Genomic DNA, 19,688 nt, shown 5'->3' on the forward strand with positions numbered 1-19,688 from the left:
TTAACCTTTGAAATAAAACTATGGCAATGCTTATAAAATAAGGAAACTGAGGATCATTGAAATATGTATATTAAAGACAGAACTAGGACCAAACAAGTTCTGTCTGTTAATAAAAAAAGGAAACAGCAACTACAAAATTAGTCTAAAAATAAGTTATAGAACATATAGAACTAAGAATGTGAATGTAGTCAACCACTCTAGGCTGTAGATGGTTTCTTTACTTACGTTTATGTCATAGTTTGGTTTATGAAACCTAAATATATCTGTGATAAACTCTACACAAACATTTATAATGAAGCTTTTATAGGCATTCATTTCCCTAGTTCAATTTTATGTGCAAAATAAGTACCTAATCTATAACACAATTTTGGATGTCTATAATATTTATGATGAAATCAAAGGATATCATATTTAAGTCCTTAAAATAAAAATGATTGAGTTCTAAAGGTAGAGAAAATGAGAAAAAGAAGGAGAAACAAGAGAGGATTGCAAAGTAAGAGGGGAGAAACAGTTACAGGGCAACTTGGAGATAAAGAGGGAGTGAGAATCATCAAAAAAAATGCACATGAAAGATATAATACAAAAAAAAGGTACATTCTATATTTCTACTTCAAATCTACTGATACCAGTGATCAAATATCATATATAAAGACTGTCACAGACTTTCACTTACCATTTGAATGGATAACAAAGCTTAGATTTTTTCAGTTTCTAAACTCATTAAAATAGTTACAGAAGGGAGTCAAAATACATATTTTGTCAATCACACTTAAATGTACATAATTTAATATAATGAGTTATTTCCCTGCTCAAAAGTTCCATCTCATACATATTAGGTGCTGCTGCTGTTACGTCACTTCAGTCGTGTCCAACTCTGCGCTACCCCATAGACAGCAGCCCACCAGACTCCCCCATCCTTTAGATTCTCCAGGCAAGAACACTGGAGTGGGTTGCCATTTCCTTCTCCAATGTGTGAAAGTAAAGTCGCTCAGTTGTGTCCAACGTGGGGTGCCATTGCCTTCTCCATATTAGGTGCTATTCCATTTTAATTCCTTATTTTTGTAATAACATTTTTTTCACACGGTCATAGATCTGCTTGGTTCTGACTCCGTATATGACAGGGTTGAGCATTGGTGGCACTGTAACATAGAGATTGGCCAAAAGTATGTGAATATAACGGGGGACATTTCTGCCAAAGCGATGTGTCATAAAGGAAAATAGAGCTGGTGTATAGAAGGCAAGAATTACGCAAACATGGGAACCACATGTGCTGAGAGACTTGAGTCGTGCTTCACGAGAAGGAAGACGAAAAACAGCATGGAGTATCTCAACATAAGAAAGGGCAATGGCTATGATATCAAACACTAGGATTGAAATAGCACCTAGGCCATAGATGATATTGATCTTGATGCTGGCACAAGATAGGCGAGCAAGACCCATGTGTTCACAGTAGGTATGAGGGATGACTTGATTCTCACAGAAGGGCAGCCGTAAAATGAGAAATACAAATGGAATAACAGAAATAAACGATCTCACCAGCACACCAACACCAATCGTAGAAACGACCCTGTTGGTGAGGATAGTGCTATATCGGAGGGGGTTGCAGATGGCCACATAGCGGTCATAAGCCATTGCCAAGAGGACTGCTGATTCCATACCAGTGAAGTTGTGGATGAAAAGCATCTGGGAGAGGCAGGCTTCAAAGAGAATCTCTTTGAGACCAAACCAGAAGATCCCAAGCATCTTAGGGATGGTAGCTGTGAAGAGACCCAAGTCAATGGTAGCCAACATGGCCAGGAAGTAGAACATAGGCTGGTGTAGACTGCTCTCAGCCTGGATCACAAATAGGATAGTGAAGTTCCCTATCAGTGCAGTCAGGTACACAGCACAAAAGGGAAAGCCAATCCAGATGTGGAGAGCTTCCAGTCCTGAGATTCCCAGCAACAAGAAGAAGGAGGGGTGAAACTGGGTATCATTGGGAAGGGACATCCTGCTTGGTAGCGCATAAGTCCATGTTCCTTACAAATGGGTGTTTACCAATCTTCAGGGTACTGAGTAAAACTCTGCAATGTTTTAAACCTAAAGAAAATAAGAATACCATACATTTGAGTATACTCACTTCCTCAGTTAATTCACACAATAAGAAATGTAGTATCAATACATAAACATAGTGTGAAAAAGCGAATTCTTGAGAAGGTTTTAGAAATTTTGTAGTGGATTGTCATAAAAAATTCTATGTAATGTATTCATCTTTGTTAGCACTTTTCTTCTCTGCTAATTTGCAATGGTTCTATCACTGGTATTATGCTAAAATTTTGCCTTAATATTAACAACTCATTAATTACCTTCTCTTATCATCACCAACATAATTTATTTTCAATATTGACTTACATAGGGCTTTGCCAGCCTCTGAAATGGTCTGTAGTTTCATTTGATTAGATGGTAACACACAGGTATTAAAGCATTTTTTCTAATAATCACTAATGAATACATATTCATTAAGATGCAATCTAAAAGATTCAAAATAATTATAAAAGGATTCAGGTAAGCCATTTGTTAATATTTATTCATTAATATTAAAATATGCAGTTAAAGTGCAGTTAAAATGGCAGCATCAACTACCATTCATTAAGGTACTTGCTTACTAATTCCAATGCTACAGAACATGTGAAAATATTATCTCTAATCTTTATAAACACAGATAGGAGAACATTAATCCCATCTTTACGTATGGATCTAAACCTCATATAGTTTAAAAGACTTGTCAAAACTTGTAATTTTTATAGTTACAGAGCTATAGAAAGAAAATAGAGGAGAAAACACTAAATTGAAATTAAAACAGAATGGAAATAAGGAAAAGCTAATACATGCCTAACCCGTATCATATGTACATAGTTCCCTCTCCTCTACATGCATTCAAACAGACACATCATCTCTTTTAAACCCACATCCATCTGAATACAAGATGTCATATCTTCATTATAATCTAGGGAGGTCATAGTTGTAACAGTTTAAGATTCATGGCAAGTATGTTGAAGAAAAAACTAAATAGACGCCTGCTCTGAGCAAAGTGGGTATACCATTTTCAAAATTACTAAAGCTGTTTTTACAGATTTTCATGAACTTTACTTATGGCAATGGTTAGATGAGTATTTTAAAATTTTTGATCACTCATTACTGATAGTGGTTTTGTAGTAAGAAGGGTCTTTTCATCATTTTGTGTTATTGGAAAATGCCAGAAGAGCAATGGAAATTATGATCACAGTTTCACTAAGACAATCAGGTATCATCTAGACCTGATGATAAGTGTGAGAAAGCAGGCAACTCCTAGGAGGAAATGGCAAACATGAAAACAAGGGAAGCTGAAAGCAATAGATGTTATTTGTAGGAGGCACTCTGTGAAATGTCTTTAAGAATAAACTCTTTCTTCCATAATATTGTGGCCTTGAAATGCAATAGTGAATACTCTAAAAATGTGTGATATAGATAATTGAAAGTAGAATTCAATTATGGAAGCAAAATTTTCTGTGATTCATTAACATAAGTTGACAGAGTCTTAATTTTTTTTTTTTGTATTCCTAGACCAGAAATCAAGTTGTAACTATCTATGGTGATGGATGTTAATCAGATTATTGTGGTGATCATTTCATAAGATGTAGGTTATGTTGTACACTTGAAAGAAATGTAACATTATATGTCAATTATACCTAAATTTAAAAAAGAAAGAAAAATATCTGAATAACATCCTCTTCTCTCACACATTATCAAAAAGTACAACTAATTTTACCTCTTCAGTATTTTAAAAATCAGTGCATTTGTCTCATTCATAATGAAATTAATTTAAATCATTATCATTTCTTGGATTTATTACAGCACAGTACTTTACAGTACTTGAAAGTATGAGGTCTGCAGTCAGACTAATTGTGTTGAAACCCAGATTTATGACTTATTTACAGTGTAATCAAAGGAAAGTAAGTGACAAGCATTTTTCATCTATAAAAGAGGGAATAAAGTTAAAGCCCTAAATATAATGTACTTTTGGTTTTAGATAGATATTGAACACTTTGAGCCTACTTCAAAGATACCATGCTATCCATCATTCTTTAGATGTCAGGAGAGTGATTTTTCTAAACTGCACAGGATAGATTCAGGCTGAAGTCCAAATGTGTATGTTATGATTACATGCTCCTTCCTAAATATGGTCTTATCCATTTCTCTAAACTTCTGTCTCAGTCTTCTTTCCCTCAAACTTATCTTGTGTCTCTTCTCTTCCTTTTTTTCTCTCATCTTGCCTTTTGTCCATCACTGTGGCCTCTGGATACACTGTGAGTTAGGAGACAGAGAAGACTCACCAGACAGAGCACCAGGATGGAATCCTGTCTCTGTTTTGTCTTAAACCACTTAGTCTTTATGAGAGCACTGCTTTTTGCCTGGAGGAGCTTTCAGTAGAAATTCCCCAAAGCCAGTTTTATAAAGCACAAAAGAGACCTCTGAGGATTCAAGATTCTAATCTGGTTTTGAGCTAGAAAAAAAGAGAGTCATTAGGGAACCCTGGTTTCTAAGGAAAAGAAACAAAGTTCAGTTCAGTTCAGTCACTCTGTCGTGTCTGACTCTTTGCTACCCCATGAATCACAGCACGCCAGGCCTCCCTGTCCATCACCATCTTCCGGAGTTCACTCAGACTCACATCCATCGAGTCAGTGATGCCATCCAGCCATCTCATCCTCAGTCATCCCCTCTCCTCCTGCCCCCAGTCCCTCCCAGCATCAGAGTCTTTTCCAATGAGTCAACTCTTCGCATGAGGTGGCCAAAGTACTGGAGTTTCAGCTTTAGCATCATTCCCTCCAAAGAAATCCCAGGGTTGATCTCCTTCAGAATGGACTGGTTGGATCTCCTTGAAGTCCAAGGGACTCTCAAGAGTCTTCTCCAACACCACAGTTCAAAAGCATCAATTCCTCGGTGCTCAGGTTTCTTCACAGTCCAACTCTCACATCCATACATGACCACAGGGAAAACCATAGCCTTGACTAGATGGACCTTATTCGGCAAAGTAATGTCTCTGCTTTTGAATATGCTATCTAGGTTGGTCATAACTTTTCTTCCAAGGAGTAAGCATCTTTTAATTTCATGGCTGCAGTCACCATCTGCAGTGATTGATGTCAGGTTTACATTAGGAAGGTGACTGAATAGCAGGTCTTTGTACTCTTCCCTCGCAGAAACACCTGCTCAGCAACCAGTAATGGATGAAAATAAGAGTCCCAAAATCTAGATGGGAGGTTATAGGACCCCAGTGGAGCAAAGAACAAGACAAAACAGATTGGCAAGAGTAAGAAGAAATGTTTCACTTTACCCTCATCGACTCACCTTTCCTCAGACTGGCACTGCTCTGCACCAACAAATTCCCTCAACCTGAGTTCTCTTATGGGGGAACGAGAGAGTAAGCCCAACTCCGGATGAATGTGTGTGTGTGTGTGTGTGTGTGTGTGTGGCAGGGGTGAGGGAGTACATATACATATAATAGGTATTCATGCACAGGCATAGTCCTTTCTTATTATTCTCAGCAGTTATTTTCCATAAAATCACATGGTCACTGAATTAAAATGTAGGAAAATATCATTCATAGAGGAAACGCAGATCTGGGTTCCTACAAGCTTCTTGCACTGCTGTAGCCATGTGTTCCAGGAAACAAACTCACTCAGAAGGATAATGCAGGTAAATATTATTTTATTCTAGTACACTTCAAAAGTAAATTTTTAAAATATTTATTTATTTTAGTGCATTTCACTACACTTGACAGCTATTACAAACAGCAAGATTATCAACAAGAAACATGGAAATAATAAAAATGTGGCACTGAATAGAATGCAAAAATAATACTTGTTTACAACATGAAAGAGGAAATGAAAAGTCCACCTCAGCTGAGAATGTACATGTCAGGCAATTTAATTTGTCCCAGATCTTTGCATGTCTATAGATGACTGTGAAAATGTCATAACTATTTATTTGAGGTTACAAATAAATTCTTGAGAGTAGGCAAGTTTGCAACTATAGAATTCCCAAATAATGGGGTTGTGCTGTTGAAAGGTTTTTGCTGAACCACGTAAGACACCGGGATTCTTGGCCTCCAGTGGAGAAGAATTCAATCTGGGGCCAGTGACGAGGCTTGATCGCTCAGAGCTTTTGTGTAATAAAGTTTTATTAAAGTATAAAAAAGATAGAGAAAGTTTCTGACATAGACATCAGAAGAGGGAAGAAAGAGTGCCCCCTGCTAGTCTTTAGCCAGATATTATATAGCTACTAGCAGTCTGCTAATTAGAGAAAAGAAATGTCTCAAAATTCAGAGAATAGCACCAGGCCCCTCACCCACAACAGGCATTGAGATAACATTGGCATTAGGTGAGTCATCCTGGGCCATAAAACGATTGACATGAATCTTAAAGAAAGGTAGATTTCCAAGCAACTAAATAGTTTTATTAACATAGATTAGAACAATGTACAAGTAAAACATACAGGATCTGAAACTTTAGGTGGAACTGACTCAAAGATGGAGTCTAGGGTAAATGTATAGTGTATTAACACAGCTTAAGGCAAACATTTCCATAACAAAAATGCATTGGTTAGCTCAAGGTTTGAAAAAAGTTAAGTTTCAGATAGAACCAGGTGACATTATCAGTCAGTTCAGTCACTCAGTTGTGTCTGACTCTTTGTGATCCCATGAATTGCAGCACGCCAGGCCTCCCTGTCCATCACCAACTCCCTGAGTTTACTCAGACTCATGTCCATCAAGTCAGTGATGCCATTCAGCCATCTTATCCTCTGTCGTCCCCTTCTCCTCCTGCCCCCAATCCCTCCCAGCATCAGAGTCTTTTCCAATGAGTCAACTCTTCGCATGAGGTGGCCAAAGTATTGGAGTTTCAGCTTTAGCATCATACCTTCCAAAGAACACCCAGGACTAATCTCCTTTAGAATGGACTCGTTGGATCTCCTTGCAGTCCAAGGGACTCTCAGGAGTCTTCTCCAACACCACAGTTCAAAAGCATCAATTCTTCGGTGCTCAGCCTTCTTCACAGTCCAACTCTCACATCCATACATGACCACAGGGAAAACCATAGCCTTGACTAGATGGACCTTTGTTGGCAAAGTAATATCTCTGCTTTTGAATATGCTATCTAGGTTGGTCATAACTTTTCTTCCAAGGAGTAAGTGTCTTTTAATTTCATGGCTGCAGTCACTATCTGCAGTGATTTTGGAGCCTCCAAAAAAATAAACTCTGACACTGTTTCCCCATCTATTTCCCATGAAATGATGGGACCAGATGCCATGATCTTCATTTTCTGAATGTTGAGCTTTAAGCCACTTTTTCACTCTCCTCTTTCATTTTCATCAAGAGGCTTTTTAGTTCCTCCTCCCTTTCTGCCATAAGGGTGGTGTCATCTGCATATCTGAGGTTATTGATATTTCTCCCGGCAATCTTGATTCCAGCTTGTTTCTTCCAGCCCAGCGTTTCTCATGATGTACTATGCATATAAGTTAAATAAGCAGGGTGACAATATACAGCCTTGATGTACTCCTTTTCCTATTTGGAACCAGTCTGTTGTTCTATGTCCAGTTCTAACTCTTGCTTCCTGACCTGCATACAGATTTCTCAAGAGGCAGGTCAGGTGGTCTGGTATTCCCATCTCTTTCAGAATTTTCCACAGTTTATTGTGATCCACACAGTGAAAGGCTTTGGCATAGTCAATAAAGCAGAAATAGATGTTTTTTCTGGAACTCTCTTGCTTTTTCGATGATCCAGTGTATGTTGGCAATTTGATCACTGGTTCCTCTGCCTTTTCAAAAACCAGCTTGAACATCAGGAAGTTCACAGTTCATGTATTGCTGAAGCCTGGCTTGGAGAATTGTGAGCATTACTTTACTAGCATGTGAGATGAGTGCAATTGTGCGGTAGTTTGAGCATTCTTTGACATTGCCTTTCCTTGGGATTGGCATGAAAACTGACCTTTTCTAGTGCTGTGGCCACTGCTGAGTTTTGCAGATTTGCTGGCATATTGAGTGTCATTATAGCAACACAGAATTGTAAGAGAAACCTCTTTTTAAATTTTTATAAAGTGAAAGTGAAGTTGCTCAGTCACGTCTGACTCTTTGCAGCCCCATGGACTGTAGCCTACCACACTTCTCTGTCCATGGGATTTTCCACGCAAGAGTACTGAAGTGGGTTGCCATTTTCTTCTCCAGAGGATCTTCCCAACCCAGGGATAGAACCCAGGTTTCCCACATTGAAGGCAGATGCTTTACCATCTTAGCCACCAGGGGACTGTCCTAAATTTGCATAGAGAAGGGGAAGAAATATGAATCTAGTTTGTTTCCTCCTGCTGCTTAAGAGAGAAATAAAAATATCTGACACTTGCAGCCTATTTCCTCCGTTTGGAGACCCCTGGCCTTCCTGCCTGTTCCCCTCTCAAGTGTATATGTAATGTATATAAGACACACTAACAATAACATAAAGAATATAACTAAATTTAAATGATAAAATTCCAAGTTGTATAATGAATGAAATTAGTGAGACTGTCACGCACAATAAAGATTCAAAAATTAGTTAAAGGTCAAAAGCTAGCCTGGAATACATACATGTAAAATCAAGCAATAAATCTCAGTGGCTTATTTAAAGACGTCAAAGTTTCCACAATAATGTTTAAATGCTATTCAGTTTTCAACAAAGTCACATTTTCATTTGTTTCATGTAATAAATTTTCTGTGATAGAAATAGACATACAGTACAAAGTAGTTGCCAAGGGCTGTTAGGGGAAAAAATGGGAAGAGATTGGTAAATGGGTACAAACTTTCAGCTATAAGATGTATAAGGTCTGAGGATTTAGCACCTAATTTAAAGACTATAGTTGATATTACTACATTATATAATCAAAATTTGCTGAGGATTAGAACTTAAATGCTCTCTCTCATACACACACACACACACAAATGTTTTCACATACAAATAAATATGTGCGGTTACAGATATGTTAATTAACTAGATGTGGGAGGAGGGAAAATCCTTCCATGATATATAGCTATATCAAATCACCATGATGTGCATTTAAAAAAAATCAATGGAATTTATTCTGATTAATATGAGAGTAATAAAGTTTATATCATGTCGAGATAGGTTATGCTATAAAATTTAGTCTAATATTTAAATATTTTAAATCAAGTAAATATGAAAATTATGATATATAATTTAAATATCAAGGTGACTAGGATTGAAATTAGTTTTCTTTATTTTTCTTATATTAAAAATTAAAAAGGCATTATTTAAAACAAAGGGACTAGACATTATCTTTACTTTTTAGATTTGTGCATTTATTTTTAAAAACAAGCAATTCTGAGATGCAAGCAATTCTGAGATGCAAGCAATCTTGCTGAAAAATAGACTCCATGAAACTGAGGAAGACTCATCTTTCCCTCTCCCCTCTCTTGGATTTTCCTGTTATGAAGATGTCAGCTCCAAAGATTTACAACCTGATTTCTGAACTCAGGTCTTTAACACCCAGTGTTATCTTTCCCTGACTCTATAGGGAGACCATTCCCACTCAATGCCCATGGGACCCTCAGAAAATGGGAAGCATGTCTATAACTGAGCTCATTATGAAAAGCTGTAAGTTATGAAGTTTTCTTCAGTTGAGGTTGGTACTCATCCTCATCCCAGAAGCACCCCTGGTGAGGTAAGGCAATGCAGTTTGCTCTCATTTGTGTCACAGGCTAGTTTGACAATAGCCAGAGAGAAGGTTTCAGGACTCTCATCAGGGTAAACAGGCTGTTGAAAAACAGACTTGTGTAAGATTTCTTGGAGCAACTGAGCCCCTTTGGATTTATGACCCCTGAATAGGTGGCCTCTGTTTTACTCTGATGTGAGTTGATTCAGGGTGCAGCTTTCCTTGAGAATAAATATGTGCATGGGGTTCTCTACTTAGATCAGGCCTGCAGAAAAAGGCAATGAAGAAAGGATGGGAGTGCAGATTTATCAGCCCTATGTTCTGAACAACCCTTAGAGATCTCGGGTATTTGAATAACTCTCCATGCTGCCCCAAACTGTCTAACATGCCTTATGTCATTTTATACTTACAGAATCCTGTGCAGCACTTGCCTTTTAATGGTTAATATAAACTTTATAACATTTTACAAAATTGCAAACCTTGTAATTACACTTGGATTCCAATTCTAGCTCCTTGAATTCATTGTAGAAGAGATTTGGGAACCTAGAGTAAACATCGTTTACTTGTATTCATATCTGTATTATATGTTTGAGTACCTATCTAGAAAGTCCCTTTAAGGATTCAGTACGACAATGCCCTCAGTATAAAGAAATATAATATCTAATAGAAGCTCAGTTCATGTTGATTTATTTTATTTTTGTTATAAGCTTGATAGAGATGTAGAACTTTTTTTTTTCTCTTTTACTTTTTTGTGTGTTTATTTTATACAGTATCTTTCACTTATATGTACATCCATGTTCTTGACTCTTCTAAGTGTGCAATACAAGGTCTTTTGGGTTTTGATTTATAATATCAGGATCTACTATGCTCTTATTTTGTAACAACATTTTTTCATGTATCAATGCATCACACTTGAAACTATCACAGCATTGTTAATTGGCTCTATTCCAATACAAAATAAAAAGTTTAAAAAACCAACAAGAATAAAAAATTATATAGAATATTTAACAGCATGGAGAAAGTCTGAGATGCAGAATTTTGCCAGAAGATGTTATAGCTCATTTATTTTGTTTCTCCTCAAAATCGGATATTTCTTCTCCTCCATTCCCTCTCCCCCGCCCCGCTATAATCAGACAAAGAAAAAAATATTGATATAATTTAATTTTGTTGTATTTCATTTTTATAATTTTTTGTTGTATTTTTAATTTATTGCTGCTGCTACTGCTAAGTCGCATCAGTCGTGTCCAACTCTACATGACCCCATAGACAGCAGCCCATTCCCCCTGTCCCTGGGATTCTCCAGGCAAGAACACTGGAGTGGGTTGCCGTTTCCTTCTCCAATGCATGAAAGTGAAAAGTGAAAGTGGATTCACTCAGTCGCATCGGACTCTTAGCGACCCCATGGACTGCAGCCTACCAGGCTCCTCTGTCCATGGGATTTTCCAGGCAAGAGTCCTGGAGTGGGTTGCCATCTCCGTTTACTTTCTTGGATATGTCTTAAATATGTAATATGATAAAAATAAACATATTAAAGTAGTATTAAAAATTTTAATAGTATGAACAGTATAAATAATATGAAAATAGTATAAACTGTTAATGTACTATAGTGTTTGGGGGTTAGTGTGAACCAGAGTCAGTTTATAGTGATTCCATTGTTTGTCTTAAGTTTAAATAAAATTATTTACCAGAAAAAAATTACACTCCCTTACGTTCTTCTTTTTTTTCTTTTTGTTCATTCATTCATTCATTGAAATGTCAAAGAAATATATGAAAAGAGATGAACTCTGTCAAGTAAGAATTTGTACCATAATAAATGTGAAAGATGTACAGAAATAAAAACACAGTATGGCGAAATAAAGACATGTAAGTGTACACATCATATGGACGCTGAGGAGGGATATCAAATGATGGTTGAAAATAACTAGAAAAGTAATCCCAGAGGAGTGATATGTGAGTAAATTCTTGGGTTATTGAGGGATTTTATGTGGAAAAAATACCACCATGAAGAACAAAGACGCTGGGCCACCACTTTCACAAACTAAGTGACAAGTTCTCTATGAGAGATGTGGGAAAGATATTTTAAAAGGTTAGAGAAATGTTTCAATATTTTATAAGAGAAGGAAAGCCCCATCTCCTCTGTAATTTCATGGTTTATATTTTTATAATGAATACCATTGCAACTCTGCATTATTTATTTACTTACCTTAAAGTATATATAGTACATCAATTTATCGACTATACTGATGCCGTTTAAAAAGAGGTAACCACAGTGATACAGCTAAATTATATTCTTATCACAGTCCCAAATTTAAGCTCTTTCTAAATTTATGCTTCCTAAGTATACCCTTCTTGATTGTTTTCTGTGTTTATAAAAGCTTTAGTATAAATGTGTTTTGTGTGTATATAAATACACACACAGACACACACACAAACATACATGTTTCATTTTTGCTTGTGTTTTTGTGTTAATGGAAAAATCAAATTTCTGTTTCATTTTTCATTTGGATATTTTATATGTAAATATGTATAAATAACTTCATCGTAATTACTTCTGAGTACTCTATAATATGCTACAGATTTTTTAACTTGATATTACTTTGATGGACATTTTGGATGCTTGATTTTTTCTTCTATTATAGGCATTTTTACAATGAGAATTGCTGTATATACTTCTATGTCTATGTGCTTAGTCACTCACTCATGTCCAACTTTCGGTGACCCTACGGACCGTAGCCCACCAAGCTTTTCTGTCCCTGAGATTCTCCAGGCAAGAATACTTCCCTCAGTATGTATATATGAGCATTATTCCTTGGATGGCAAATTGTTAAATTGAACTGCCAAACCTTTTGTTTCATAAGAATAGTTACTAAACAATTTTTTCTCTAACAGGTCAATTGTCTTCTACCAATTATGCATACTAGCTGCTTGTTAGCTCAAACCTCTCTAATGCTTGATATCAATCATCATGATATTCTGCTGGATAAAAATATAAACTGTGATTTCTATCATATTTTCATTTTTAATTTCATGATTGCACGTAAGGATAAAATCTGTTTTAAATAATTGGAAAATTGCATTCACTTCTGTATGAATTTTTCACTGTACAATTTATCCACTTATTTTCTACCAGGAAATAGATTTAACTTGTGTAGAGAGGTAGAACAAATAGAAAGAATGAAACTTAAAGTGCATGAGTAATAGGAGAATGTTGATGGAAACACAACTATAGATAAAAGGATATAAAATTTCATTTGAAGATCAAAAAGGGAAAGTTTGTAGAAACTCGTTTTAGTTCAATGAATGTAGACATAAACCTAGAGGTAAGCAAGGGTAGGGCTGCCCTGGTGGCTCAGTGAACCCCCCTGCCAATACAGGAGACACGGATTCAGTCCCTGGGTTGGGAAGATCCCCTGGAGAAGGAAATGGCAATCCACTCTAGTTTCTTGCTGGGAAATCCCATGGACAGAGGAGCCTGGCGGCTACAGTCCTTGGGGTTGCAAAAGAGTTGGGCACTACTTAATGACTAAACAGCAATGCCAAAAAGTGAAGGAAGCTCAGAATACAGGTTATAATAATATTGTAATTTTTACCTACTAGCGCAAACACAAATTCTGGGGCCAGATGTGGGTCATGAGCAATACAATGAGCTGTTCATTTTCTGACACACTGTCATCAGGCTCACTCTTGCCATCATTCTGCATGAATCCCATGTTGGTCTGAATTAAGCCCCTTCTGTTTATTCTACAACAGTCCCCCAGAACTACAATATTTAAATCTCAAAGCCACCCACCCCCTATAATTTGGCATGTGCCCAAACTATTATAACTAAAATCGAAAATAAAGTTTATTTTCCATTCAAAATATTCTATCACCCCTCCTGTTTCACTCTGCTTTGTATCTTACAGTTGCATGTTTGTTACTGAGTCATCCAAACCCATGACTCTCACATAGTCTTCAGCTTTCAACTGATATCCCTTTCTTCTTAATGGAAGATTTTTATTTCATATATGTAACTCCAGTTTTTTGATACCTAGATGTCTTTTCTCATTTAGCATCTACAGAGCAGCCACACTGAAATTTATAACTCTGAAGTAATATTCCACACTCAGACAGATAATGAAATAATTTCTATCAAAATATTTACAGACATTGTATTTATTCCATAGACCATAATTCTCTGCATTTTGGCTAACTTCCCAGAGGCTTCAAAATTTATGTTATGATTTGTTTGCATTAGATGAAAATCCATGAAGGGAAAACTAAAACATCTGATGATTATGTCAGCATATAATAAGACTGATATCTATCCATCAACCTTCATTCTCATCGGCATTCCTGGATTAGAGACTGCTCACATCTGGATCTCCATCCCCTTTTGTGTGATCTATCTTTTAGCCCTACTGGGAAACTGCTCTCTTCTCTTTATTATCAAGACAGATTCTAGCCTCCATGAACCAATGTACCTCTTCCTCTGCATGCTAACTCTGGCTGACCTTATTGTGTGCACTACAGCTGTGCCCAAACTTCTCAGCCTCTTCTGGTTCCATGATGGAGAGATTCGCTTTGAAGCCTGCCTCACCCAAGTGTTCCTGATTCACTCTTGCTCCACCATGGAGTCTGGCTTCTTCCTGGCAATGGCTTTTGACCGTTATATAGCCATTTGTAATCCATTAAGACATGCATCTATTCTGACACATTCTACAATTGGGTGCATCGGTCTAGCAATTGTATTCCGGGGCACGGTACTTCTCTTTCCTCACCCTTTCTTGCTACGGTGGCTTCCCTACTGCAGAAATATCATTTCCCATACCTATTGTGAGTTCATGGCCCTCATCAAGATTGCCTGTGCTGAGACCAGAATCCGCAGAGCCTATAGCCTCACTGTTGCCTTTCTTACAGGAGGAGTGGACTTCATATTGATCATTTGTTCTTATGTCCTCATACTCTACACTGTCTTCCATCTCCCATCCAAGGATGCCCGACTCAAGACTTTGGGTACTTGTGGCTCTCATGTCTGTGTAATCTTAGTGTCCTATACTCCAGCCTTCTTCTCTTTTCTTACTCACAGGTTTGGGGACCATGTGGCGCCCCATGTCCACATATTTGTGGCCAACATTTATCTCCTAGTCCCTCCCCTGGTGAACCCCATCATCTATGGGGTAAGGACCAAGAAGATACGAAACAGGTTTCTTAAATTTTTCAATTTTTCAAAGTCTCTGAACTAAATCTTTTTTATTCATAACTAATATCTGAACAACATTATATTATCTAACTGTGAATGTGTGGTTTCTTTTTTTAATTTTTTTAGTTTTTTATTTTTTAAATTTTAAAATCTTTAATTCTTACATGCGTTCCCAAACATGAACCCCCCTCCCACCTCCCTCCCCATAACATCTCTCTGGGTCATCCCCATGCACCAGCCCCAAGCATGCTGTATCCTGCATCAGACATGAGATAAATCCACACACATATGGACACCTTATCTTTGACAAAGGAGGCAAGAATATATAATGGAGTAAAGACAATCTCTTTAACAAGTGGTGCTGGGAAAACTGGTCAACCACTTGTAAAAGAATGAAACTAGATCACTTTCTAACACCGCACACAAAAATAAACTCAAAATGGATTAAAGATCTAAATGTAAGATCAGAAACTATAAAACTCCTAGAGGAGAACATAGGCAAAACACTCTCAGACATAAATCACAGCAGGATCCTCTATGATCCACCTCCCAGAATTCTGGAAATAAAAGCAAAAATAAACAAATGGGATCTAATTAAAATTAAAAGCTTCTGCACAACAAAGGAAAATATAAGCAAGGTGAAAAGACAGCCTTCTGAATGGGAGAAAATAATAGCAAATGAAGCAACTGACAAACAACTAATCTCAAAAATATACAAGCAACTTCTGCAGCTCAATTCCAGAAAAATAAACGACCCAATCAAAAAATGGGCCAAAGAACTAAATAGACATTTCTCCAAAGAAGACATACGGATGGCTAACAAACACATGAAAAGATGCTCAACATCACTCATTATTAGAGAAATGCAAATCAAAACCACAATGAGGTACCACTTCACACCAGTCAGAATGTCTGCGATCCAAAAATCTGCAAGCAATGAATGTGTGGTTTCTTCATCAAGAACTTCTTTTAATTGTTTAAGGGCTAAGGTTTTTCTATGGGAAGTAACTTATCCAAAGATGGGTTATTACATTATTACATCTATGTTGTCATAGGCATTAAGGCAGGTATATTACCAAGTAAGGCTCTTTGTCAAAATAATAAAATATTATTTCAAAAATGGAGAATCATATGAGGTGAAAAATAAGAGAAATTTAAAATCAGCATGATATATAATCACATCTTTGGCTTACAGTATAAAATTTACTACTGGATTTAGAAATTTCTATTTTTTGCCCCAGTTCTTCCTTCTTTACTAAATGTACTTCATTCTCAAGCATATGCTTTAATATTGTCTTAGTCAGAGTCTCTTGGTGCTACCTTCTCTGTTATCTGTTCACCAAAATTTTCTTCAATTCACCCTCTTCTTGAATGGCACTTCTCTAACTATGCAGTTCTATTCTCTAGTTATTACATTTTATTAGTCTTTTCAAGTTATTCTCCTACAGTCTTTTGGAATCTATTATTAGTTGAATAGGCTCATTGTTGACCAAATTATCCTTAACTGTTATCTTTTCTCTTTGTCATTAAATAATTTTACTTTTCTTGATGTCTTAAAGGTTCACATGGGGCTTCCCATGTGGCTCAGTGGTAAAGGGTCTGCCTGCCAATGCAGGAGATGCAAAAGATGCTCAGTCCCTGAGCCAGGAAGACCCCCTGGAGAAGGAAATGACAACCCACTCTAGTATTCTTGCCTGGGAAATCCCATGGGTAGAGGATCCTGGTGGGTGGCATCTGTGGGGTTGCAAAGAGTCAGATGCAACTGAGCACACACCACACAGGTTCCCGTGGGTAAATCTCATAGGCATTATGCTAACCAATAAGTCAGACACAAGAGAATACATGCTGTATTGTTCTATGTAAATGAAAATCTAGAGAAAGTAAAACTATGAGGCATCATGTTCAGGCATTCATATTTTCAAGTTCCCTAGGTAATCTACAGATGCAACTAAAATTCAGCTTCAGTTGTGCACAGAGAAATTAGTTGACCAATGGGGAAATATTTTAGTCAAGTACTTCACCATTCAAGCTAAAAATGGGAAGTTAATCAGCATTTATTAAGCATTTGCTAGGTTCCAAGCTCTTCATTTTGTATTTTATATACATAATGACTTAACTCGTATATTTTCTAGGGTTAGTTATCATAAATATCCATATGTTAAATAGCTTAACAAACGCATATTCAACAGGTTAGTGAGTCAAGGAGCTAGAATTGGAAGTCTTTTCCAGCTCTAAAACCATAGTTTTCTTCTAATCTCACAGTAATTCCATATATAGATTTACATTCTTAGCCACTACACTATACCTAGTTATATTACACATTGCTATGTAAGTGTGACAAGTGCTATGATAGAAGTATTAATACAAAATAGGTAATTAGCCAAGGCTATGGGGTTTAGATGGAGAAGGCAATGGCACCCCACTCCAGTACTCTTACTTGGAAAACCCCATAGACAGAGGAGCCTGGTAGGCTGCAGTCCATGGGGTCACTACTAGTCAGACACAACTGAGCGACTTCACTTTCACTTTTCACTTTCATGCATTGGAGAAGGAAATGGCAACCCACTCCAGTGTTCTTGCCTGGAGAATCCCAGGGACTGGGGAGCCTGGTGGGCTGCTGTCTCTGGGATCGCACAGAGTCGGACATGACTGAAGTGACTTAGCAGCAGCAGCAACAGCATGGGATTTAGAAAATCATAAAAGTGTTCCAGAAGGATAGGACATCAGGAACATTAGATAGATAATTAAAAGCCAGTGTGGATTAGGTCAAGTCAGTTGTGTGTGTGTAAGTGTGTGTTTATGTGTGTGCACATGCATGCACTTGTGTGTTGGATAAAGGGAAGTGTCCAGTTTTGCGTTAGCCAATTCTACATTCAAACAGCTCACTTCCTAACGATTGTCTGATTTTTCCCCCCTCTGGCAATGAACCATTTTGATTAATAATCAAATTTCAACTTTCGAGAATAATAGTTCTCAAGATTAAGGAGGCTTAATGTCTCTTAAGAATACAGATTGCTCAGACCTACTCTAAAGCTATTAAGATTCAGAACTTCCGTCACATGTCTCATAAATAAAATCCTATTTTCTTTTGATAGATCATACTGAGTACTTATGATTCAGTGGTCCAAGCTTTGAGAAATACTGTTGTAGGAAACTGAGAATGAACACATAAAGGACCTTCCACTTAAAGGATATAACATGGTTTAAAATTCCTACCAGGAGTTATAGCTTTTCAGTAGAATATAGAAACTTAGAAGATGTGTCTCTAAAAACTTAAAAAAATGCTAAATAATCAAAATCCATACTTTTTTTGAAAATGTCAGATGACTGAAATTAGAGAGCAACTAACCAACACAAAACCTCAGAGAAGATAGGCAGAGCCAAAGATGTATGAAACATAGTTCCATGCTCGCCAGCCAAGATGCCATACGCCATACAAGCCTGTAAAAAAGAACTGGTTAAAATTTTCAAGCGAATTCCTCACAACTAAGTGTAAACCTACTGAGAATATAGAATGGCTGAGGGCCATCTGTGTACGACACAAATGAGAATTTAGACCCACTCAGGTTTTTCTCCCTAGAGCTCAGCCAGGTACTCCTGGAAAGCCTACTCTTGGAAAGTAGGACTAGAGGCCTGAGAAGGCTTGCATCACGGAACAGACTTGGAGGATGGGAATGGCATCCGCTGTAGGATGGGGACTATACGTCACCCAGTTCCTGTCCCCTAAGTATCAAGTGAAGATCCGTTGCCTGTGAGGTAAAGGAGTAGAAACAGACTCTATAATCCCAGGCTGAAGCAGGTTCATCAGAAGTCCCCTGCAGCACTGAGGGAGGGGCAGAATCACAGAGAAATCTGCACTTTAAATATCCAGGAACACTGCACCTGCCTGAGACAGGCTGAAACAGAACAATCAGAAGACAACCCCATCCTCCAGCTCCCACCAGCAGACTCGATGGGTTTAAGTAACAAAGCACTGTGCTCTGTTCCTGAGGGTATGTGGAGAGCCTGGAGATTGGTCTTGTCTGGTACACAGGAATATAGGGGTGATCCAAAGCTGATACTGGGATAGACATTAGAAAACCTTCTCACCAGCCCTCAGCCTGAGTAAAAGGTAAAGTTAGAGAGATATGAATCCTGTGACTCATTCACTGAGGACATTCAAAGAAATTGCAGGAGGAAATGGATGGCTTTAGTAGTCCCTTACCAATTTAAAGATTTGAACCTGTAGTGAGCAAACTTCTAACAGAAGTCTCCAGGCCTAAATAGCTGCACTGGTGAATTCTACCAAACTTATAAAGGTTAAATACCAGTTCTTCATGAATTAACCAAAACATACAAACAGACTAAATACTTTCCAAATCACTCAAGAAAACAAATTAGGCTGTATAACTAGAGTTCATTTCATAAGTAGAATAAGTGGATAATTAATTTTCTAGAACCACAGTAAGGTTCTAGAAAATCCAGAGCATAACTGGTTGTTTTTGAATAAACCCAAGTTCAGTGTGTGATGTTAATTAATGAAAACTCCAATAATTTATGACATTATATTTTCCATTGCAATAAAAATAAGTGGAACTTTTTTCCTAAAGTGCCTTCTATAGAATGAGTGTCATAGTATGCTTGGAGGATAATTTCCAAGTTTACAATGAATAATTTATTAATTAAAAGCTCTGAGAGTTCTGCAGTAAAATATAGCTAAAAATTTAGTTTCATTGGCCAAGATTTACAAACATATTTTCCCTTAAATCTTTTCTACAAATAATGTCAGTAAAGCCATATAGAAATAGAAATAGTGA

The 19,688-nt window shown here is 37.2% G+C and overlaps 2 protein-coding genes across 2 annotated transcripts; one reads left to right on the plus strand and one right to left on the minus strand.

The window, feature by feature from the left end:
* Positions 1-1,053: 1,053 nt before the first annotated feature.
* On the minus strand, positions 1,054-1,995 carry LOC138420375 (olfactory receptor 52E2-like). Its single transcript, XM_069553564.1, has one exon. It carries the CDS (start codon positions 1,987-1,989, stop codon positions 1,054-1,056), a length of 936 nt encoding a protein of 311 aa, XP_069409665.1. The 5' UTR covers positions 1,990-1,995.
* Positions 1,996-13,957: 11,962 nt separating this feature from the next.
* On the plus strand, positions 13,958-14,935 carry LOC138420613 (olfactory receptor 52D1-like). Its single transcript, XM_069553921.1, has one exon. It carries the CDS (start codon positions 13,958-13,960, stop codon positions 14,933-14,935), a length of 978 nt encoding a protein of 325 aa, XP_069410022.1.
* The last annotated feature ends 4,753 nt before the right edge of the window (positions 14,936-19,688 follow it).

This window comes from Ovis canadensis, chromosome 15 (assembly GCF_042477335.2).
Source record: "Ovis canadensis isolate MfBH-ARS-UI-01 breed Bighorn chromosome 15, ARS-UI_OviCan_v2, whole genome shotgun sequence".
NCBI classification, from domain to species: domain Eukaryota; kingdom Metazoa; phylum Chordata; class Mammalia; order Artiodactyla; family Bovidae; genus Ovis; species Ovis canadensis.